The sequence below is a fragment of the Coregonus lavaretus genome (assembly GCF_964263955.1).
Source record: "Coregonus lavaretus genome assembly, contig: HAP1_SCAFFOLD_4574, whole genome shotgun sequence".
Taxonomy (NCBI): Eukaryota; Metazoa; Chordata; class Actinopteri; order Salmoniformes; family Salmonidae; genus Coregonus; species Coregonus lavaretus.
The window spans coordinates 16,515-41,500 of record NW_028163762.1 but is presented as its reverse complement, the minus strand read 5'-3'; the positions used below and the strand labels follow the sequence as shown (position 1 = coordinate 41,500).

Genomic DNA, 24,986 nt, shown 5'->3' with positions numbered 1-24,986 from the left:
CAAACTTAAGGAAAGCTTTGACTATGTACAGTCTCAGTGAGCATAGCCTTGCTATTGAGAAAGGCCGCCGTAGCCAGACCTCACTCTCAAGAGAAGACAGGCTATGTGCACACTGCCCACAAAATGAGGTGGAAACTAAGCTGCACTTCCTAACCTCCTGCCAAATGTATGACCATATTAGAGACACATATTTCCCTCAGATTACACAGATCCACATAGAATTCGAAAACAAAACACAATTTTGATAAACTCCCTTATCTACTGGATGAAAAACCACAGTGTGCCATCACAGCTGCAAGATTTGTGACCTGTTGCCACAAGAAAAGGGCAACCAGTGAAGAACAAACACCATTGTAAATACAACCCATATTTATATTTATTTTCCCATTTGTACTTTAACTATTTGCACATTGTTACAACACTGTATATAGACGTAATATGACATTTGAAATGTCTTTATTCTTTTGGAACTTCTGAGTGTAATGTTTACTGTTATTATTTATTAATACTTTTGTTTACTATCTACTTCACTTGCTTTGGCAATGTTAACATACATTTCCCATGCCAATAAAGCCCTTACATTTAATTGAATTGAGAGACAGACAGAGAGAGAGAGAGAGACAGACAGAGGGAGAGACAGACATACAGATGGAGGGAGAAAGACAGACAGAGAGAGAGACAGACCGAGAGAGACAGACAGACAGAGAGAGACAGACAGAGAGACAGAGAGAGAGAGACAGAGAGAGACAGACAGAGAGAGAGACAGACAGAGAGATTTGTACTTTAACTATTTGCATATTATTACAACACTGTATATAAACATAATGTGACATTTGAAATGTCTTTATTCTTTTGGAACTTCTGAGTGTAATGTTTACTGTTAATATTTATTGTTTATTTCACTTTTGTTTACTATCTACTTCACTTGCTTTGGCAATGTTAACATGTTTCCCATGCCAATAAAGCCCTTAAATTGAAATTGAATTGAATTGAGAGACAGACAGAGAGAGAGAGAGACAGAGAGAGAGACAGAGAGATGGAGAAAGAGAGACAGAGAGAGAGAGAGAGACAGACAGAGAGAGACAGACAGAGAGAGACAGAGAGATGGAGAAAGAGAGACAGAGAGAGAGAGAGACAGACAGAGAGAGAGAGAGACAGGCAGAGAGATGGAGAAAGAGAGACAGAGAGAGAGAGAGACAGACAGAGAGAGACAGACAGAGAGAGAGAGAGACAGACAGACAGAGAGAGAGACAGACAGAGAGATGGAGAGAGAGAGACAGACAGCGAGAGAGACAGGCAGAGAGATGGAGAAAGAGAGACAGAGAGAGAGAGAGACAGGCAGAGAGATGGAGAGAGAGAGACAGAGAGAGAGCGAGACAGACAGAGAGAGAGAGAGACAGGCAGAGAGATGGAGAGAGAGAGACAGGCAGCGAGAGAGACAGACAGAGAGAGAGAATGTTCATCTGGGGTTCAACCTGGAGTTCATGGGGAGATGGATCTGATGAAAGACAGAGAAGAGGGAGAGAGAGAGAGGCTCGCCTGGGGTTCACTGTAGTCAACCTGGAGATGATGTAGAGATGGATCTGGTGAAAGATGTGATGTTGCCTGGATACAGGAGAAGAGTGTGTGGTTGAAGGCCAAAGCCCTCTGGTGACGTGAATCTCGGAGGCTCTCTCTCTCTCTCTCTCTCTCTCTCTCTCTCTCTCTCTCTCTCTCTCTCTCTCTCTCTCTCTCTCTCTCTCTCTCTCTCTCTCTCTCTCTCTCTCTCTCTCTCTCTCTCTCTCTCTCTCTCTCTCTCTCTCTCTCTCTCTCTCTCTCTCTCTCTCTCTCTCTCTCTCTCTCTCTCTCTCTCTCTCTCTCTCTCTCTCTCTCTCTCTCTCTCTCTCAATTCAATTCAATTCAATTCAATTTAAGGGCTTTATTGGCATGGGAAACGTGTGTTAACATTGCCAAAGCAAGTGAAGTAGATAGTAAACAAAAGTGAAATAAACAATAAATATTAACAGTAAACATTACACTCAGAAGTTTCAAAAGAATAAAGACTTTTCAAATGTCATATTATGTATATATACAGTGTTGTAACAATGTGCAAAGAGTTAAAGTACAAATGGGAAAATAAATAAACATAAATATGGGTTGTATTTACAATGGTGTTTGTTCTTCACTGGTTGCCCTTTTCTTGTGGCAACAGGTCACAAATCTTGCAGCTGTGATGGCACACTGTGGTTTTTCACCCAGTAGATAAGGGAGTTTATCAAAATTGGGTTTGTTTTCAAATTCTTTGTGGATCGCTGTAATCTGAGGGAAATATGTCTCTAATATGGTCATACATTTGGCAGGAGGTTAGGAAGTGCAGCTCAGTTTCCACCTCATTTTGTGGGCAGTGTGCACATAGCCTGTCTTCTCTTGAGAGCCAGGTCTGCCTACGGCGGCCTTTCTCAATAGCAAGGCTATGCTCACTGAGTCTGTACATAGTCAAAGCTTTCCTTAAGTTTGGGTCAGTCACAGTGGTCAGGTATTCTGCCACTGTGTACTCTCTGTTTAGGGCCAAATAGCATTCTAGTTTGCTCTGTTTTTTTGTTTGTTCTTTCCAATGTGTCAAGTAATTCTCTTTTTGTTTTCTCATGATTTGGTTGGGTCTAATTGTGTTGTTGTTGTTGTTGTTGTCCTGGGGCTGTGTGGGGTCTGTTTGTGTTTGTGAACAGAGGCCCAGGACAAGCTTACTTAGGGGACTCTTCTCCAAGTTCATCTCTCTGTAGGTGATGGCTTTGTTATGGAAGGTTTGGGAATCGCTTCCTTTTAAGTGGTTATAGAATTTAACGGCTCTTTTCTGGATTTTGATAATTAGCGGGTATTGGCCTAATTCTGCTCTGCATGCATTATTTGGTGTTTTACGTTGTACACGGAGGATGTTTTTGCAGAATTCTGCATGCAGAGTCTCAATTTGGTGTTTGTCCCATTTTGTGAATTCTTGGTTGGTGAGCGGACCCCAGACCTCAGAACCATAAAGGGCAATGGGTTCTATAACTGATTCAAGTATTTTTAGCCAGATCCTAATTGGTATGTCAAATTGTATGTTCCTTTTGATGGCATAGAAGGCCCTTCTTGCCTTGTCTCTCAGATCGTTCACAGCTTTGTGGAAGTTACCTGTGGCGCTGATGTTTAGGCCGAGGTATGTATAGTTTTTTGTGTGCTCTAGGGCAACGGTGTCTAGATGGAATTTGTATTTGTGGTCCTGGCAACTGGACCTTTTTTGGAACACCATTATTTTTGTCTTACTGAGATTTACTGTCAGGGCCCAGGTCTGACAGAATCTGTGCAGAAGATCTAGGTGCTGCTGTAGGCCCTCCTTGGTTGGTGACAGAAGCACCAGATCATCAGCAAACAGAAGACATTTGACTTCAGATTCTAGTAGGGTGAGGCCGGGTGCTGCAGACTGTTCTAGTGCCCTCGCCAATTCGTTGATATATATGTTGAAGAGGGTGGGGCTTAAACTGCATCCCTGTCTCACCCCACGGCCCTGTGGAAAGAAATGTGTGTGTTTTTTGCCAATTTTAACCGCACACTTGTTGTTTGTGTACATGGATTTTATAATGTCGTATGTTTTTCCACCAACCCCACTTTCCATCAATTTGTATAGCAGACCCTCATGCCAAATTGAGTCAAAAGCTTTTTTGAAATCAACAAAGCATGAGAAGACTTTGCCTTTGTTTTGGTTTGTTTGTTTGTCAATTAGGGTGTGCAGGGTGAATACGTGGTCTGTCGTACGGTAATTTGGTAAAAAGCCAATTTGACATTTGCTCAGTACATTGTTTCACTGAGGAAATGAACTAGTCTGCTGTTAATGATAATCTAGAGCAGGGTTCTTCAATTCCGGTCCTGGAGGGCCGAAACACTTCTGTTTTTTATTTCTACCTGGTAGTTAATTGCACTCACCTGGTGTCCCAGGTCTGAATTAGCCCCTGATTAGAAGGAGAGGATGAAAAAACAGAGGTGTTTCGGCCCTCCAGGACCGGAATTGAAGAACACTGATCTAGAGGATTTTCCCAAGGTTGCTGTTGACGCATATCCCACGGTAGTTATTGGGGTCAAATTTGTCTCCACTTTTGTGGATTGGGGTGATCAGTCCTTGGTTCCAAATATTGGGGAAGATGCCAGAGCTAAGGATGATGTTAAAGAGTTTAAGTATAGCTAATTGAAATTTGTGGTCTGTATATTTTATCATTTCATTGAGGATACCATCAACACCACATCAACATCTCTCTCTCTCTCCCCCCCATCTCTCTCTCTCTCTCTCTCTCTCTCTCTCTCTCTCTCTCTCTCTCTCTCTCTCTCTCTCTCTCTCTCTCTCTCTCTCTCTCTCTCTCTCTCTCCTCTCTTCGTTCTCTCTCTCTCTCTCTCATCTCTCTCTCTCTCTGTCTCTCTCACACTGCATACACTAGGCTTCCCAACACCCAACAGGCTACTCACCCTCTGTATCTAATACAGAAACCCTGGTTCCAGGCTGTAATAACACTCCAAACTGTGACGTTGAGTATAATGCGCTAATAGTGTTAGCACTACAACAGCCAATATGTTTCTCTTCAGGCCTATCTGACCTTGGTTTCTATAGCACCAGAACACTGTATCCACCTTCAGACCTATCTGACCTTGGTTTCTATAGCACCATAACACTGTATCCACCTTCTGATGTGTTACAGAAACCTATAAGGACTCCACTACATATGTCCTGAGGTGGTATCCTCATGTGTGTGCCAGCAACATCAGCAAGACAGAGAAAAAAGCCACTGTGCAGGTAAGTTTCAGAGCCAGCTATAGAATAGAACAGCATTTCCACAACTGTTAGGCCAGATGGCTGTTGGCTGATATTGTGAAAGATTCCAATACTGTTTTATATTGAATTGTTAACACCGTTTTGAAGGAGTCCAATTGGGTTTGCCAACTGAATTGTAACTGCTACATTATACCCCTCAGATTCTCCACAGTGTGGGACTATTGGATGAGTCATATTAATAAACAGTCCCTCAGCTGGAGTGGACTTTAACAATCATGGACACTATCTTCTTCATCATAAAAACAAGCCAAAGCAGAGAGTGGAGCGGCAGCCAAGACCAGAGAGGACAGCTATAGCTAGCTATCTCTCCCACTGCATCTATCATCAGCTGGCCTGGCTGGGGCCTGGCTGGGGCCTGGCTGGGGCCTGGCTGGGGCCTGGCTGGGACCTGGCTGGGGCCTGGCTGAGGCCTGGCTGGGACCTGGCTGAGGCCTGGCTGGGGCCTGGCTGGGACCTGGCTGGGGCCTGGCTGGGACCTGGCTGAGGCCTGGCTGGGACCTGGCTGGGGCCTGGCTGGGACCTGGCTGGGACCTGGCTGGGACCTGGCTGAGGCCTGGCTGGGACCTGGCTGGGGCCTGGCTGGGCCTGGCTGGGACCTGGCTGGGGCCTGGCTGGGGCCTGGCTGGGACCTGGCTGAGGCCTGGCTGGGACCTAGCTGGGACCTGGCAGCGTTGCTCACAGCTCGGCTTTCATCATCAACTCAGTTCTTTCATCATCTTTTTGTTCCTGTCTGTTTGCCTTTCACATTCTTCCCTCACTTGAGACCAGAGTTGGCTGGCTGGCTGATGTAGAGTTGTTCAGTTGTTCAGCTTTTCATCTCTCTCTCTCCACTATCTCTCTCTCTCTTTCTCCACTATCTCTCACTCTCTCTCTCCACTATCTCTCTCTCTCCACTATATCTCTCTCTCTCCACTCTCTCTTGCTCTACTATCTCTCTCTCGCTCCACTATCTCTCTCTCTCTACTATCTCTCTGTCTCTCTCTCTACTATCGCTCTCTCTCCACTCTCTATCTCTCTCTCTCTCCCACTCTCTCTCTCTCTCTACTATCTCTCTCTCTGTCCACTATTTCTCTCTCTCCTATATCTGTCTCTGTCACTTCTCACCTCCATGCTGTGCTGATTGATCATGTCTCCCTGTTCTTCCCCTCACTCTTTTCTTCTCCTCTCCTCTCAGGGAACACATTATGTTATCACGGGGCTGCTGTTCGCCTGTAAGTACAGGATTGCTGTGGCGCTCGTAGCACCAGAGGGGGATCAGAGGTCAGAAGCTTTTACCGCGGTAACGACCCCACCTTGTTCTGCGGTCATGGCAAGAGGGGGCAAGGCCTTGCCCTGTGCCAGAGAAGGTATGGCCAGCTCCACACATGCCCTAAACACACACAGCATGGAGAAAGTGAATACCTGACATACTGATTGAGTGTCAGTAGGAGTGTGAATGCACTGTTTCGGCACAGCTTCTTCCTCTCAGTGAGAATCATATAAGTTGTATCAATGATCCTATGACCTCTGAAATATTTAGGTCCTTTGTTATGTACTACCTGTAGATATATTTTGGGTCCAAATTATTATTTAGTAACGATGTCTAAATGTGTGATTTCCTGTGTCAGAGCGACCCCTGGTGTCCAGGAAGGTGGTACTGCGTCCTGAGAAGCTGTCTGCAGAGTTCCACACGGTCAACGGCTCCCTGCAGGGCCTGTTCCGCTGGCAGCTCTCCCAGACTGCACCGGGGCAGACGCCCATCGCAGGGTTCCAGTTCTCCTGGGTGCAGGTGTCCTCCAGCGGAATGGCAACAGAAGGACAGGACACCCTTATCTCTCAGACACAGATAGTGGCCCCGGTGAGAACCAGTGTGTGTTATCATCTCTGACTGTAAGTCATCCCTTTATTTCCCTCCCTGTGTACTCATGTTCCACTGTTCTCCCCCAGGACCAGCGCTCTCTGACAGTGGAGTGGCTGCAGCCAGACAGTGTGTACAAGCTGCAGGTCCAGGTGCTGTCAGCAGGGGGCAGTGGCCCTTCAGTAGCCAGGACGTCCACACACCTCCCCTCAACATCACTCTGCTATGAGGTACTGCTGCAGGGCCTAACATCTTACACACAAGACAAACCACTCACTGACACACTAACCCATTCCTACAGCACTGTTTCCTAAACGGCCAATTTCTACTGGCTAAAAATAACATTTATAAAATGTGATATATTTGACTGGCACTGGAACTGCACAAAACATAACAACCCCCCCCTCAGTTACAAGGCCAGCCAATCTGAGATCACCACATGATCTCACCGTACCGCTGATCTTCCTTTCAGAGGGTATTTGACCTCTCACGACCATGTTAGGGAGAGAGAGAGAGAGCAAGAGAGAGAGAGAGAGCAAGAGCGAGAGAGAGAGCAAGAGAGAGAGTGAGCGAGAGAGAGAAAGAGAGAGTGGCGTTCGTGTGTGTTGTTAGTGCCCATTGGAGTGTGAGAGAGAATAGGTCTTCTAGTTGGGATCATTTATTCAGTAGTGTATTTTGTATTGGAAACCTGGCAACAGCAGAACCCAGCAGAACTCTCTCCATGTGAGTTTGATTACTGTGATGTTGATGAATAGTACCACACCAGTGTGAGCAGGACCTCACTCTCTTCTCTCTCACAACTAATGGACTTTGTCTTGGTTCTATGGCCTTGGAGCACATGTGGCTCTTCGTCAGTATGATATTTAGATTCCACTCCCCTCCCTCCCTTTGTCCGAGTGTTCTTGGCAGGTCAGAATTAGAATGATTTTTCTAGTTCTAATTCTAGAGTTCCTGAACTTTGATAGAGGGGTTCTGGAAGAGGAACACAGAGTTAGTTCCACAGAGAGAGACTGCCAGAGACACTCCCTGGTCTGGTGTTACAGTGCTTCAGACCTCACAGTTAGGATGGACACTGTCAGGAAGACTGTGGGAGCACTGGGAGTGGGAGGGAGGGAGAGAGGGAGAGGGAGAGGGAGGGAGAGAGAGGGAGAGGGAGGGAGGGAGGCGGAGAGGGAGGGAGGGAGGGAGGGAGGGAGGGAGAGAGAGGGAGGGAGGGGAGAGGGAGGGAGGGAGGAGGGAGGGAGGGAGGGAGGGAGGGAGGGAGGGAGGGAGGGAGGGAGGGAGGGAGGGAGGGAGGGAGGGAGGGAGGGAGGGAGGGAGGGAGGGAGGGAGAGGGAGGGAGGGAGAGAGAGAGGGAGAGGGAGGCAGAGAGGGAGGGAGAGGGAGAATCAAAGCTTTGGTACCTCAACAGAAAGAGCCTGCTTTTGTCCAACTTTGATAGAAGATGGAGTTCTCCCAACTCCGTTCAACTAATCACAAATGTCAAATGGAATCTACAGGGTTTTTCCTTTTTATCAGTTGTCTGCATAAATAATGAATACGACTCTGGTCGGCATGTAGCACACAGTAGACTACTTTTTGCCAGGGCATTGTCTTTCTATGGTGCTCTCCTTTTAGCCAGGGCATTGTCTTTCTATGGTGCTCTCCTTTTAGCCAGGGCATTGTCTTTCTATGGTGCTCTCCTTTTAGCCAGGGCATTGTCTTTCTATGGTGCTCTCCTTTTAGCCAGGGCATTGTCTTTCTATGGTGCTCTCCTTTTAGCCAGGGCATTGTCTTTCTATGGTGCTCTCCTTTTAGCCAGGGCATTGTCTTTCTATGGTGCTCTCCTTTTAGCCAGGGCATTGTCTTTCTATGGTGCTCTCCTTTTAGCCAGGGCATTGTCTTTCTATGGTGCTCTCCTTTTAGCCAGGGCATTGTCTTTCTATGGTGCTCTCCTTTTAGCCAGGGCATTGTCTTTCTATGGTGCTCTCCTTTTTGCCAGGGCATTGTCTTTCTATGGTGCTCTCCTTTTAGCCAGGGCATTGTCTTTCTATGGTGCTCTCCTTTTAGCCAGGGCATTGTCTTTCTATGGTGCTCTCCTTTTTGCCAGGGCATTGTCTTTCTATGGTGCTCTCCTTTTTGCCAGGGCATTGTCTTTCTTTGGTGCTCTCCTTTTAGCCAGGGCCATAAGTGTTGCGGCCAAGCGTAGTGCTTTACATACAGAACAGGGAGTAATTTGAGAAATATATCTGACTTTTTTTTCTCTCCAGTTTTTGGTTTGATTTGCATTAATGACACAGGTTATTTCAATCATATATAACCCCTGCCTGATCCCACCAATCATCATCCTCTCTCTTGTTTTCCAGGCTCCTCCCCCCAACCTCTGGTGCTCGTCATCACTAGCGCCGTAGTGTGTATTGAGAACACCACCACCACAGCCTGTATAGGTGTCCACACACACACACCCACACACACCCACACACACCCACACACAAATGCCGTCCCAGTGCTGCACTGCTCTCGGTTGTCTTTATCACACAGATATATTTACCTGAAAGATCAAGTGAATCTATACCAAGTCTGGCCATTACACTTACAATACATGTATGTTCAATGTTTAGAGATGATCGTTTTCAGTCATGTATAATGTAATCATTATTTTTTTTTTTTTTACATATGTAAAGAAAAATATATAGCACTGATGTATGTAGTGCTACCAAAATGTCTGCCTTTTTCATTGCTCTCTACACAGTATGTTCTTGAAAGTAAAATGTCCCCCGCATAAAGCAGTTTGTAACCTGTTGTCGTTTAGTATTTTTGTAATATTGCGCTATAAGTTATTATTTCAAGCATATAACCCCAGCAGTGACTTTGATGTATGTAACCATCTTATATATCTTGTTGTTCCAGTTTAATTTATTGTGTTGTAATTAAAGAATATTATAATATGTGATGTTTTAATGACCTGGAGCTTATTCAAGAGTATTATAATATGGTGTTTTCATGACCTCGGGCTCACCCTCGACACGGGGGCCCCTCAGGGGTGCGTGCTTAGTCCCCTCCTGTACTCCCTGTTCACCTACGACCGAGTGGCCGCGCACGACTCCAACACCATCATTAACCTTTTACTGCAGTGGACTAAATCAGGGTCACACAGAGTGTTTCTTGGTAGTCTTAAACAAATCTACTTAGAAACAAAAGTATACACTTCACACACATGGTTATGGGCTTAAAAAAAGAAGGCACCTGTACCATGTCAGATATAGAGTTGGAATGTATTCAAAATTACACTTTGCATCCCAATATTACACTCTATATACACTATACATCACAGAAGACTGCAATATAACAAGGCAGTTTGGCATAGAAACACAGGATTTTCGGCAGGTTTTTTAAAATAATGTTTATTATTCAATTGTGAAAAATATTAATAACATTCCACCCATGAGGTCACTAGAGCGTGATTTGGTCATTTGACTGCAGGAAGGGGTAGTTCGCTGACGACAAGACGGTGGTAGGCCTGATCACCAACGACGATGAGACAGCATATAGAGAGGTCAGAGACCTGGCAATGTGGTGCCAGGACAACAACCTCTCCCTCAACATCAGCAAGACAAAGGAGCTGATCGTGGACTACAGGAAACAGAGGGCTGAGCACGCCCCCATCCACATCGACGGGGCTGTAGTGGAGCAGGTCATGAGCTTCAAGTTCCTCTGTGTCCACATCACTAAGGACCTATCATGGTCCACACACACCAACACAGTTGTGAAGAGGGCACAACAATGCATCTTCCCCCTCAGGAGACTGAAAAGATTTGGCATGGGTCCTCAGATCCTCAAAAAGTTCTATAGCTGCACCATTGAGAGCATCTTGACTGGCTGCATCACCGCCTGGTATGGCAACTGCTTGGCATCCGACAGCAAGGCGCTACAGAGGGTAGTGCGTACGGCCCAGTACATTTGTATATGTATTTATTATGGATCCCCATTAGGATCCCTTGGCAGCAGCTACTCTTCCTGGGGTCCAGCAAAATTAAGGCAGTTGTACATTTTAAAAACATTACAATACATTCATAACAGATTTCATAACATATTAAGTGTGTGCCCTCAGGCCTCTACTCTACTACCACATATCTATAACACAAAATCCATGTGTACATGTGTGTATAGTGCGTATGTTATCGTGTGTTTGTATGTATGTGTCTATGTTTGTGTTGCTTCATCACTGGGGCCGAGCTCCCTGCCATCCAGGATCTCTATACCAGGCGGTCTCAGAGGAAGGCCCTAAAAATGTTAAAATACTCCAGCCACCCAAGTTATAGACTGTTCTCTCTGCTCTCTGACTCATCACATACGCTGTTGCTACTGTTTATTATCTATCCTGTTGCCTAATCACTTTATTCCTAGTTATATGTGCATATCTACCTCAATTACCTCGTACTCCTGCACATTGACTGGGTACTGGTACCCCGTGTATATAGCCAAGTTATCGTTACTCATTGTGTACTTTTCTATGATTTTTCAATATTGTTGGGAAGGGCCTGTAAGTCAGCATTACACTGTTAGTCTACACCTGTTGTTTACCAAGAATGTGACAAATAAAATTAGATTTTGATGTGGTGTTTTCATGACCAGGGCCTTATTAAAGAGTATTATAATATATTGTTTTAATGATCTGGGGCTTATTCAAGAGTATTACAATATGGTTTGCCGAAGATTAAGCTGAAGCTTTAATAGACAGACAGAGGCCAGGTGGAAGCGGTTATTCTGTTCTGTTCAGTACAAGGCCTTTCCATTCACTGACCTTCAAGAGGATCATTTAGGTTATTGATGGAAAAAAAAAGTCACAACAAATGATCTGGTTGTTCTTCATCAATCGATAAACATGAGAATCTTTGTTTGATGTGTATCGAAGAGGCTGTTCACCGCCCATCCACAAGAGGATGTAAATTACCTCAATCACCGTTTTAAACCTTAACCACGCTACTAACTTTAAATTAAGACCAAGACGCACGAAAATGCATGAATTTTTACGATATAGGTCATTATCAATAACACGTCACAATACGGTGCAGAGTGTTGGATTTGGCTGCTGGAGTCGAGGAGATCCCCAGCTCCGCTAAAACCATTGACAACTACAAGCCGTTTTCAAGGTATCGTTAAATACATATTATCTATTTGGTTGTAATATCATCACCTCTTGAAGAGCATAGTCAGAACTACACATTTCCAATTATTCCACATTTAGCGCTATCATCAGTTATACAGTCTAACAGCATGCTTTTCATGGTCAGTAAACATCAATTGATCATGTATACTGAACAAAAATATAAATGCAACATGTAAAGTGCTGGTCCCATAAAATAAATAAAAGATCCCAGAAATGTTCCATACACACATTTACATTTTAGTCATTTAGCAGACGCTCCTATCCAGAGCGACTTACAGTTAGTGAGTGCATAAATTTTTTTCATACTGGCCCCCCGTGGGAATCGAGCCCACAACTCTGGCGTTGCAAGCACCATGCTCTACCAACTGAGCTAAAGCTTCTTTCTCTAAAATGTTGTGAGCATTTCTGCTTTGACCAAAATAATCCATCCACCTGACAGGTGTGGCATATCAAGAAGCTGATTAAACAGCATGATCATTACACAGGTGCACCTTGTCCTCTGTAGATCAATTGGTAGAGCATGGTGCTTGTAACGCCAGGGTAGTGGGTTCAATCCCCGGGACCACCCATACGTAAAAATGTATGCACACATGACTGTAAGTCGCTTTGGATAAAAGCGTCTGCTAAATGGCACATTATTATTATTATTGTGCTGGGGACAATAAAAGGCCACTAAAATATTCCGGGTTTTTTCACACAACATAATGCCACAGATGTCTCAAATTTTGAGGGAGTGTGCAATTGGCATGCTGACTGCAGGAATGTCCACCAGAGCTGTTGCCAGATAATTGAATGTTCATTTCTCTACCATAAGCCGCCTCCAACATCATTTTAGAGAATTTGGCAGTACGTCCAACCGGCCTCACAACCGCAGGCCACGTGTAACCATGCCAGCCCAGGACCTCCACATCAGGCTTCTTCACCTGCGGGACCAGCCACCCGGACAGCTGATGAAACTGATGAGTATTTTTGTAATAAAGCCCTTGTAGGGGAAAACTCATTCTGATTGACTGGGCCTGGCTCCCCAGAGGGTGGGCCTATGCCCTCCTAGGCCCACCCATGGCTGCGCCCCTGCCCAGTCGTGAAATCCATAGATTCGGACCTAATTAATTTATTTCAATTGACTGATTTCCATTATTGAACTGTTACTCAGTAAAATCGTTGAAATTGTTGCGTTCATATTTTTTGTTCAGTGTATTTTCATATGTGAGGGTAGCCAGAAAGGAAGAGAGAGGATTGCGCCAGAGAGAGGGATGGGAGATTCGAAGGACCAGGTACGCGGTCGGAGAGAAGTGAGGGAGAGGCTGAAAGCTGTGGCTAGCGATCAATCGTTGATAAACAAAACAATCAAACTTTACTCGGAGTGGCGGCGGTTCGGCACACGGCTGCGCTGTAACTGGGTCAGAGATGGTAGGAGATAGTGATGGAGAAGAAAGTGGAGCCAGTATGGAGCATAGTGGTACAAATTAAAGGAGGGAGTAAGAAAGAAAAAGAAAGCGGGAGAGAAAGGGAGCGAGAGGTCAATGGAGGCAGAGGGGAGGCAGAAAAGGACATTTGAGAAGAGCAACATAGTTTCCAACGCCAGCTCGGGAGGTAGAAAGTGCAGAGGAAGGGCAAGATAAGACGCTCAGTGTCCACATCACTAAGGATCTATCATGGTCCACACACACCAACACAGTTGTGAAGAGGGCACAACGATTTTTCCAAATTGGGAGGGGAGCATGGAGGTGAGGAGGAGCATAAAGTGATTCTTGAAGTTTAGGGAGGAAGGGGGAGTTGGGGCTATGAGTCCCATAAGGTTGACGGCAGTGATAAAAGAGTTGATTGGGGAAGTTGTCAATGCTAAAGTGTTAAGAGATGGGAGCTTGTTGGTGTTCTGTAAGGATATGGCGCAAAGGGAAAAAAGCTCTCAGAGTGAAGCAAATAGGGAAGTGTAAGGTGATGTCGAGCAGCTGGACTGATCAAGCAGGGAAGCAGTGGATTAAAGGGGTGATAACAGGAGTGCCTGAAAGTGTTAGCACTAAAGAAGTAAGGGACAATTTGAGAGGAGGCGTTCTAGTGAATGTTCAAATATTGCAAGCAACAAGGGGTGGAGTTAGGGTAGATATTGCAAGCAACAAGGGGTGGAGTTAGGGTAGATATTGCAAGCAACAAGGGGTGGAGTTAGCGTAGATATTGCAAGCAACAAGGGGTGGAGTTAGGGTAGATAGCCCGTCTATACTGTTACACTTCAAGGACCGGATCTCTATCAGGCAGCTACCTGGTGGATAACGGTACACCACAGAGGAGTGTGATTAGTCCTCTATTGTTCTCAATCATGATCAATGATGTTCACTCTCAGGTACAGCCGGATATTGGGAGGTCGTTATTTGCAGATGATAGTGCCTTATGGAAGAGGGGAAGATATGTGCCATACATAGTCAGGAAGGTACAGGAAGCAATTGATGAGGTAGAGCGGTGGGCATTAATGTGGGGATTCAGGTTCTCTGTAGAGAAAACTCAGAACAGGTGGAAGGTGGGAGATGAGGTATGCTTGAGGTTATATGGAGAAACTTGGAGAAGGTGGGGGCCTTCAGGTTCCTTGGGGTATACTTTGACACTAGACTGACCTGGGCAGAACACATTGAGAGAGTGGTGGGAAAGTGTAAGAAGGTGCTAAATGTGATGCGCTGTCTGATGGGGAAGGAATGGGGGGCTGGGCATTCCTCATTGAGGACCATGTATGTTGCATTGATCTGATCTGTAATAGACTATGGCAGTATAGCGTATGGTTCGGCAGACCGGACCTCATTGGAAAGGATAGATGTCATACAAGGGCAAGGACTCAGAATATGTAGTGGGGTGTTTCGGACGTCCCCAGTGGCTGCAGTACAGGTGGAGATGGGGGATATGCCATTGCAGATTAGGAGACAGCAGCTGGCAATGAATTATTGAGTCAACCTACAGGGACATAGGGTGTCTCATCCCGCGAAAGGGATTTTACAGGCATGCTGGGAACATGAGCGAAGACAGAACACAAGTTTTGGATGGGTAATACCCAGGCGAAGGAGATGGGATTGTATGGAAGTAGCGATTTCTGTAAATCCACCATGGCTACTCCCGCCTCCAGTAGTTGATCTAGAAGTGTTGGAGAGACTACAGAGAGATAGGGAGGGTGTTGATTCATCTGATTTGTTTAAGAGACGTATGGATAGTGTGTATCAGGATTTTGTTGCCATTTTCACAGATGGTTCAAAAGATCCAAGGACAGGATGTACTGGGTCAGCATTTGTAGTGCAGGAAAGTGGGGTGGAAGTCAGGAAACGTATTACAGATTATCTGGCTGTATATACGGCGGAGCTGATGGCCATACTGTTGGCCTTGCAGTGGGTGTAGGAAGTCAAGCCAGACAGAGTTGTTATTTGCTCTGATTCATGTGCAGTGTTAATGAGTCTCCAGTCCTTTAGCTCACGTAGCAGACAAGACCTGCTTTATGAGGTACTACAAACCCATGGCAGGATTAGACAGATGGGTATACAGATCAGATTTACTTGGGTCCCAGCCCATGTGGGGGTGGAGGGGAACAAGGCAGTTGATGTACTGGCTAAACAAGCACTTAATAGTAGGGATGTTGATGTTGTAGTTGTAGTTTCAATGAGCAAGGCTCAATTGGTAGAGCATGGCGCTTGTAACGCCAGGGTAGTGGGTTTGATCCCCGGGAGGGAAAAAAGTATTTGATCCCCTGCTGATTTTGTACGTTTGCCCACTGACAAATAAATGATCAGTCTATAATTTTAATGGTAGGTTTATTTGAACAGTGAGAGACAGAATAACAACATAAAATCCAGAAAATCGCATATCAGAAATGTTATAAATTGATTTTCATTTTAATGAGGGAAATAAGTATTTGACCCCTCTGCAAAACATGACTTAGTACTTGGTGGCAAAACCCTTGTTGGCAATCACAGAGGTCAGACGTTTCTTGTAGTTGGCCACCTGGTTTGCACACATCTCAGGAGGGATTTTGTCCCACTCCTCTTTGCAGATCTTCTCCAAGTCATTAAGGTTTCGAGGCTGACGTTTGGCAACTCAAACTTTCAGCTCCCTCCACAGATTTTCTATGGGATTAAGGTCTGGAAACTGGCTAGGCCACTCCAGGACCTTAATGTGCTTCTTCTTGAGCCACTCCTTTGTTGCCTTGGCCGTGTGTTTTGGGTCATTGTCATGCTGGAATACCCATCCACGACCCATTTTCAATGCCCTGGCTGAGCGAAGGAGGTTCTCACCCAAGATTTGACTGTACATGGCCCCGTCCATCGTCCCTTTGATGCGGTGAAGTTGTCCTGTCCCCTTAGCAGAAAAACACCCCCAAAGCATAATGTTTCCACCTCCATGTTTGTCGGTGGGGATGGTGTTCTTGGGGTCATAGGCAGCATTCCTCCTCCTCCAAACACGGCGAGTTGAGTTGATGCCAAAGAGCTCGATTTTGGTCTCATCTGACCACAACACTTTCACCCAGTTCTCCTTTGAATCATTCAGATGTTCATTGGCCAACTTCAGACGTGCCTGTATATGTGCTTTCTTGAGCAGGGGGACCTTGCGGGCGCTGAATTTCAGTCCTTCACGGTGTAGTGTGTTACCAATTGTTTTCTTGGTGACTATGGTCCCAGCTGCCTTGAGATCATTGACAAGATCCTCCCGTGTAGTTCTGGGCTGATTCCTCACTATTCTCATGAAGGTGAGATCTTGCATGAAGCCCCAGGCCGAGGGAGATTGACAGTTCTTTTGTGTTTCTTCCATTTGCGAATAATCGTACCAACTGTTGTCACCTTCTCACCAAGATGCTTGGCGATGGTCTTGTAGCCCATTCCAGCCTTGTGTAGGTCTACAATCTTGTCCCTGACATCCTTGGAGAGCTCTTTGGTCTTGGCCATGGTGGAGAGTTTGGAATCTGATTGATTGATTGCTTCTGTGGACAGGTGTCCTTTATACAGTTAACAAACTGAGATTAGGAGCACTCCCTTTAAGAGTGTGCTCCTAATCTCAGCTCGTTACCTGTATAAAAGACACCTGGGAGCCAGAAATCTTTCTGATTGAGAGGGGGTCAAATACTTATTTCCCTCATTAAAATGCAAATCAATTTATAACATTTTTGACATGCGTTTTTCTGGATTTTTTTGTTGTTATTCTGTCTCTCACTGTTCAAATAAACCTACCATTAAAATTATAGACCAGGGGTGTCAAACTCATTTTAGCTCAGGGGCCACATGGAGGAAAATCTATTCCCAAGTGGGCCGGACCGGAAAAATCATGGTATATATAACTTAAAAACAACAACTTCAGATTGTTTTCTTTGTTTTAATACGATCAACATACAACATAAAGCTGGAACCTGAGGACAGTGTGTCCAAAATAGTACAAGCACAACATCACTATTAATCATAAAACACGTCAAGTTTATTTGAAAATTCGAAAGAAAAAGAACACACAAACACACAATGCCTCAGTGATTAACAGAACTGTTTCACAGATCACAGAACTATATCAGGGTGTCATTTCTCAGGCAGAAATATAGATAAAAATAATGAAATCCTGTTCCCCAAACAAGTGCAAGAACCACAGAGTCAAGAATAGGTTAAATATACAAATAAAATAAAATCAATTAAAAACAATAGCACATCAACATAAAAACATATAAACATAAATCTGAAAGCGTTGCTCAAACTCCCGTAACAGTCCCGTTATTTTATCTTTGAACCGCTTCATGTCTGCCACATGTTGGGTCGCGCACACATTTTTCAGACAGGGGAAGTGAGCTGCATCACCACCGGCAAGTTGCGTCTCCCACAATGACAGCTTCAACTTGAAAGAACGTATGCTGTCATAATACTGCGTGACAACTTTGTTGCGCCCTTGCAGCTGTTTGTTCAAGTTATTCAGGTGCTCTGTAACATCCACCATAAATGCAAGGTCCTGCATCCATTCTGCGGAATGAAATTCTAACACTGGTTTGCCCTTTTCTTCCATGAACTGTTCAATTTCTTCTCGTAAATCAAAGAAACGCCTCAGCACAGCACCTCGGCTTAACCATCTTACCTCAGTGTGGTATGGCAGGCCATAGATGTGGTATTTCTCTCTGAGAAGGCTGTCAAACTGACGGTGATTCAGGCTTCTGGATCGGATGAAATTAACAGTTTGGATGACCACCTTCATGACGTTTTCCATCTTTAATGACTTGCAACACAAAGCCTCCTGGTGCAAAATACAGTGAAAAGTCAAAAAATCACGTCCTCCATTTGCAGATTGCACTTTCTCTCTGAACTTTGTCACAACGCCTGCTTTTTTCCCGATCATTGAGGGCGCACCATCTGTAGCCAGGCTGACAGCGCGGGACCAGTCCACTCCGACCCTGTCCAGCACGCCGACGAGTGCGGTAAAAATATCAGCTGCTGTCGTTGTATCTGTCATCGGCACCAACTCCACGAACTCCTCGGTGACGGTCAATGTGTCATCAACTCCGCGGATGAAAATGGCCAGTTGTGCAACATCTGTAATGTCCGTGCTTTCATCAATTGCAACCGAAAACGCAATAAATGACTTTACTTTTTGCTTCAACTGGCTGTCCAAATCCACTGAAAGATCGGAAATCCTGTCTGCAACTGTGTTTCTTGTCAGGCTGATATTTGCAAAAGCCTGCCGCTTTTCAGGGCACACAATCTCCGCTGCCTTCATCATGCATGTTTTTACAAATTCACCCTCACTAAATGGTTTTGAAGCCACTGCGATTTCATTAGCAATGAGGTAGCTAGCTTTCACTGCAGCGTCACTGATGTCTCGGCTGTGAGTAAACACAGACTGCTGTTTCTTCAGACCCGCCAACAGTTCATTCACCTTCTCTCATCTCCGCTGTCCTTGAAAGTTGTCATATTTGTCGGCATGAAGACTCACATAGTGGCGACGAAGGTTATATTCTTTCAGCACTGCAACATGCTCTGAACACACCAAACATACAGCTTTCCCATTCAATTCCGTGAATAAATAGGATGACCATTTTTCTTGGAACACTCTGCGTCCACTTTTCTCTTTTTTGACAGAGACATATTGGGGCAATGAGGGTGCCAAAGCACATAATGTTAAAAGTAGAAGCCGTAATAAATATCGCGGGCAAAACAAAGTAGCTCATTGGCTGCACGTGCTTGACCTACTTGCTCTGCCCCGGTATAAACAGTTTGCTTGCTTAACACAATTGCTATTGCGCCATCCAGTGGACGCAATTGGAACAGCAGTTTATTTTATTGAAAAATTGCAGCGCATTTTTATACTTTCCAATTTTTTTTTTTTTTTTTTTTATCATCTCGCGGGCCGGATTAAACCCGTTTGCGGGCCTGATCCGGCCCGCGGGCCGGACGTTTGACACCCCTGTGCTAGAACCTCCGTTAAATTACACATTTCTCGAGGTAGGAATATCGCAAAAGTATGAACAATGGCTCATTCGAGAGAAGACATCCTCCCGAGTTATGACATCGGCCAGTATCGAAATATGACATGTATGATATACGTTTATTCCCATCAACTTCCAGTGTAGTGAGAGTGACTTTATCACGATGCTACGTCATACAGACCGGATTTCTGCCTGCTTGAACGCCAATAACTCAGATACACATGAAAACATGAAATGACCCTGGGAGTCGATAGAACATCACTCAGAGATGCACAAAAACAATATAACATTCAAAATGGGTGAACCTTTCCTTTAAGGCTGAGGAGTAACACACATCCCCATGTGCTCCACAGTTACTTGTATAACTCTCATGATAGAGCTAAATGTGCACATTTGTTTTGCATGGAATAATCGTTAATGTGTAATTTTGACTATGATTTTCAAGAGGTGATATTACAACCAAATAGTTAATATGTATTTAACAATACCTTGACAACGGCAAGCAGTTTTCAATGGTTTTAGTGGAGCTGGGGGTCTCCCTACCCCCCAGTAGGTAAATCGAACACCCTGCACCTTATTGTAACGTTTTATTGATAATGACCACAGATTTTGACTTTGTGGCTATGATAACTAGTGGAAACAGATTGAGCTGAAATGTGACGCAATCAGTAAGCGACGGCAAACTAATGAGATGGATTGTTTGACCACACAAGTGAGAGTTGTTTGTTATCGCTGAAACTTGTTTGACGATTGCAGAAATGTGGTACTTAAGATGCCTTTTAGTTGTGTTTATGTTTGTGAGTTATCGATACTGTAAGAACGAGTTAAAGTGGTGTCTCTGTGCAGACCGATCGCATTTTCAGCCATGGAAACAGGAAACCATTTGTGTTACTAGCTAGCTAGTCAGCTTGCTATGCTAGCTAGCTTATTCGCTACTCCAATGTTGTCGTGACTCTTCTGTGTTTTGATACACAATATTCACACGCTACAGTGTTACAACAGTAGAGGAATAGATTTATCAAATCATCGATTGCAACACGCAAAAGCAGCTCAAGTTATTGTAAACATGGCTAGCTAGCTAGCTAACGACCTCACAGACAAGTTCAGTTGCCCAAAAAGTGATAAGTTACTCAGAATGGTTTATTTGCTGCAGACATCACCGTTATTAGCTGTACACGTTATTTTAGCGAAGGATTAGCAATGTGTGTAATAATTTAATGTGCATGAATTAAACATCTGACAACACGGGTCACACCAGTTTCTTCTAATATGCCTAGCTATCTATCGACAATACTGTTTTCATCAAATTAAACTTCATTCACACATTTAGGCTATCCTAACACAGCTCTCTCTTTCCTTGAATGCAGCTTCTTCCTTGGCTTGTATGATTTGCCCTAGCAGGTAGGTAGAAGACCACCCACATAATCTGAATTCTTGGTGGTACAGTGTGTGTTCACTGTTTCACAAGCACGCCAGTCCGGAGTACTGTTTAGGGAGGTATAGGAGGAGCAGCAAAGTCTAACCCTTGAGAAGGATCACCATTCTCCACCCTCTGAGACAAGACTCCAGGCTGAAACTGTCAACTACCTGGCCAGCCAGGGTGCAGGTTAGCTGGGCGATATGGACAAAGATCCATATCGCAATAAATTGCCTGAATTGATGCGATATCGATAACTGGAATTATATGTTTATAACATTGTGCACCGCAGTTTTTTTCATTTATTATCCTTTAAACTACTACTGGTTTGATGGTTGTAGCCATCATTGTGCTATTAACAATCACCCATATTTACAAACTTATTTCATTTCAAACTTAACATTTCTCTACTATAGGCTACTTATCGTAATGAACGATATCAGCAAAATGCCTGCGGTAAGTGATCGGTATGGTCGATTTATCGTCCCAGCTCTAGTCCAGGGTCCTTATCCACACACACTAAGGCAGAGAGTCCATCCACTGGGAAGCTCCCTGGTTCAGTGCTCCTGAGGGCTGGGACCAGCACTGAGGGCCAGAGGCAGCTGTGAAGGGATGGGGTAGTAGCTGAGGACAGAGCCATGGTTCATAACGGCTCAGCCCCCCCCACACCACCGCCAGCACAGGTGAGCGCCAATGGCCGCTCCTCTGGGAGGAAGAGGACACCCAAGGCATGTGACTGCTGTGGGCCCAACTCTAAGCACCACAATGGGAAGGCCCCACATGGGAAGACTCCAGGTGGCAAGCCCCGACAACGCAGGGCCCAGCCGGGGAAGGGCAGGGGCCAGGCACTGGGGGAGACCCCCAAGAGGACGGGTGGTCACCCCTCTTATAAGAAGATCCTGATGACAGAGGAGCAGGTAACAGCCATCCGAGAGGAGCTGGAGAAAGACTCTGCTGTGGAGCAGGTAACCAACTCTTTGGCTCCACCTATAACCAACTCTGTCAGTCAACCTGTAATGAATGTTGTGGCTCAACTTGTAACCAACTCTGTCGGTCAACCTTTAACGGACTCTATGGGTCAACCCTTAATGAACTCTATGGGTCAGAAGTTAACATACACTGTGGTTAAACTGTTGACCAAGTCTGTGGTTCAACCGGTAACAAATGCTATGGTTCAAACGGTAACGAAGACTGTGGTTGAGCATGTTGCTGATTCAGAGATGGAGCAGGAGAAAGCCTGTGAAGGGGCTGTGTGCGAGGGTGAGCAAGCCGCTGGTCTGGAGAAGGAGCAGAAGACTGGTTGTGGTTTAGACAAACAGCCGGTAACAGACTCTAACACGGAGGTCGTGAAGCAGCCCCAGGCTGGTGACGCAGCAGTCTCCCTTTCCAACGGTACATCTGCTGTCCCCGAAGAGGAACCAACAGACTGTAGCACCCCTATGGAGGTGGAACCATCAGCCACAGCCTGTGTTTCCCCAGGCATTAGTCTGTGCAGCACCCTCCACCCCTTCGCTCTGTGCGACCACAGAGATTACTGCATGATGGGAGTGTGGGCTCCAAGCCCTGAGCCAGAGGAGGACGGTGCCCCAGACCCAGCACAGCAACCCAAACCTGAAGACGGCATCCATGAAGTAATCGGAGACCTCATCCATGGTACCAGGCTTTTATTGTAACTGTGATTTTCAAATTGGATACATTTTAAAGTTCATATTACTTTGTTACTTATTTAAGGTGTGTTGTTATTGATTCCTGTCTTGTCTCTCTCTCAGAGTTCCTGGCGCTCTTCTATGTGAAGTACGGGAGCTTTATTCCCCTCAGTGAGACTGACGTCCTGGAGCACCTGAAGAACAAGTGTAACACTGACCTCAATGACAAGTACGAATCATTCGAGATACACCCCACAAACCAGTTTCAATTTCACAGTTGATTTCCATTGTTATGCTGATAGCATCTCTGTTTAATTTCTCTGTACTAGGAAGCTAAACATCCACTCAGAAGTGGTGAAGTACAAAGCGGGTCTCGCCTCCACCCCTAGGAAGTGCTTCAAAGTGGACTACAACAAGCACACTCTGACCCTGGAGGATCTGTCCACACTGGACGACCAAAACTGGGTCAACGACCAGGTAGCTATGGTCCACAGGAAACTGTGTGCTTGCTGCTTATAAACCCGATTTGCCTATGTATTATCTAACCTGAAATTCAAACGTTGTCGTGTTTCTGTCTAGGTGATAAACATGTATGGAGAATTGATCGTGGAGGCTACACAGAACAAGGTGAGAGTACTGTACATGCCTAAGTGCATTCATTTTGGGTCCTTGGATCAGAATGTTCAACAAAGGGTTAATAGTAGTCTTCTGTTTGGTTACTGAATGTTCTCCTGTTCTCTCCTGCAGGTTCATTTCTTCAACAGCTTTTTCCACAGGCAGCTGGTGGCCAAAGGCTATGAAGGGGTTAAGAGATGGACCAAAAAGGTAAGCTGGTGGTAGGTGATGGAAGATGCAGCCATTTTATCGCTAGTTTGTGTGGCGTTAATATGATATGACCTGCAGGACCGGAAATGTAAAAGCTCACTGTTTATCTGAGACCGTCAGTCTCGCAGAACTAGCTAAATTAGAATATGTCAGCGATTGTGGTTAATCTGGTCTCTCTCTCTCTCTGTTTCACAGGTGGATCTGTTTTCCAAGAGGCTGTTGCTGATTCCTATCCACCTGGAAATCCACTGGTCCCTGATCACAGTGGACATCGCCAACCACCACATCCACTACTATGACTCCCAGGGCATAGTCTTCAAATACACCATGGAGGTACGCTCACTCACACTTTAAAGTCCTCTGCCTTTCTCTGAAACTCAGTTGCTTCTGAATTTCATCCTAGACCTGAGGAACATTGGTTTGATCTGATAAGCATTGAACATTTTAACATTGGTCTACGTCAGGGTTGTCAAACTCATTCCACAGAGGGCCTAGCGTCTGTGGGTTTTCCTTTCAATGAAGACCGACAACCAGGTGAGGGGAGTTTCTTTACTAATTAGTTACCTTATTTAATCAATCAAGTACAAGGGAGGAGTGAAAACCTGCAGACACTTGGCCCTCCGTGGAATGAGTTGGACACGTGGTCTACATTGTCCACATTTTGGGAACCCTGAAGGAGTCAGTTTGCAACTTTCTTGTGAACTATGCATGCAAACCCTTGTCTTCTTCTGTTCATCTGGCCCACAGAACATCTTGAGTTACATCCTGGCTGAGGCCAAGGAGAAGAAACAAGCTGGCTATCAGAAAGGCTGGAAGATGACTATAAACAAGGTATTGTTTCAGATGGTACCATGTGACTGTGTTCTCTCTCATGCTTTCTGATAGACTCTGTGTTGACCACTGTCTGATTGGTTCCCACCCTCAGGGTATTCCTCAACAGAAGAACGACAGTGACTGTGGAGTCTTCGTCTTGGAGGTGAGTGGGGAATTTCCCTCTCGTACCGCAAATTCCCCACACACATACCTTGTGGTGAACCTTTCCTATTAACCTTTTCCCCCCCGCTTTGTTTCTCTCAGTACTGCAAGTGCCTGGCATTAAGAGCCGCTGCAGTTCACACAGGATGACATGCCCAAAGTCCGCCAGAGGATTTACAAAGAGCTCTGTGACTGTAAACTGAATGAATGATGAACCGCAGCAGCACAGCTCAGAGTACACCTGCCTTTCCAGTGGCCCATGGGCTTAACGACTGTTTGACTCTTATTGTGGAAGGGCCATTAATACTTTAAAACATGACGAGCCAAGAAGCTGAATGAAGTGCCGTGGAAACAGGACACGTTGTTTGACTAACGAGACGGTGACAGCAACCAGCTTTCTTTCTGTTTTCCTTCAGTGGAGGGCCAGCAGTGCATAGTTGGATTTCTTTTTATACCGTGATAATGGGAGGGACTTTGAATTCCTTTTGAGTTGACGTCCACAAAGTTTCCACTGCTGACCGGCTGACCTGGAGCTAACGCTGCTGGTAGGTTTCAGAGGCCAGAAACGGACCTACAGGTGTTTATAACACGTTTCCTAGCTTCAGTTCTTGAAATGTAAACAGGAGATTAAACGGGACAGTAGGTGAAATGTAAAGGTTCTTGTTTTATATCATGTAGTGTTTGCCTGACTAGTGAGGTAGAGAACAATAACTAATGGAAGGCTAGCTTTTAACTGAATATACTGTTTTAATGTTACTTCATCTCAAACTGCTTCTTAGTTCCTGAGAAAACTCCACGTTTGGCATCACAAACAGCAGTTTATCAGGGAGTTAGTTGGAATTAACCATGATGCTCCACTGATAATGGCTTCATGACAACACGC

General features: G+C 45.2%; 1 protein-coding gene and 1 pseudogene across 2 annotated transcripts; both read left to right on the top strand.

The window, feature by feature from the left end:
• Positions 1 to 4,700: 4,700 nt before the first annotated feature.
• Positions 4,701 to 9,598, top strand: LOC311117799 (anosmin-1-like; the record flags this gene model as incomplete). Its single annotated transcript, XM_084192708.1, has 5 exons — positions 4,701 to 4,795; positions 6,009 to 6,180; positions 6,442 to 6,671; positions 6,761 to 6,901; positions 9,017 to 9,598. Coding segments are annotated over 5 exons (683 nt in total), but the record flags the coding sequence as incomplete, so codon positions are not given.
• An 11,615-nt stretch (positions 9,599 to 21,213) lies between these two features.
• Positions 21,214 to 24,401, top strand: LOC311117797 (annotated as a pseudogene). Its single transcript, XR_014615593.1, has 9 exons — positions 21,214 to 22,310; positions 22,427 to 22,532; positions 22,633 to 22,780; positions 22,883 to 22,930; positions 23,051 to 23,128; positions 23,324 to 23,461; positions 23,876 to 23,959; positions 24,054 to 24,104; positions 24,206 to 24,401. The product of XR_014615593.1 is annotated as an uncharacterized misc_RNA (transcript).
• The last annotated feature ends 585 nt before the right edge of the window (positions 24,402 to 24,986 follow it).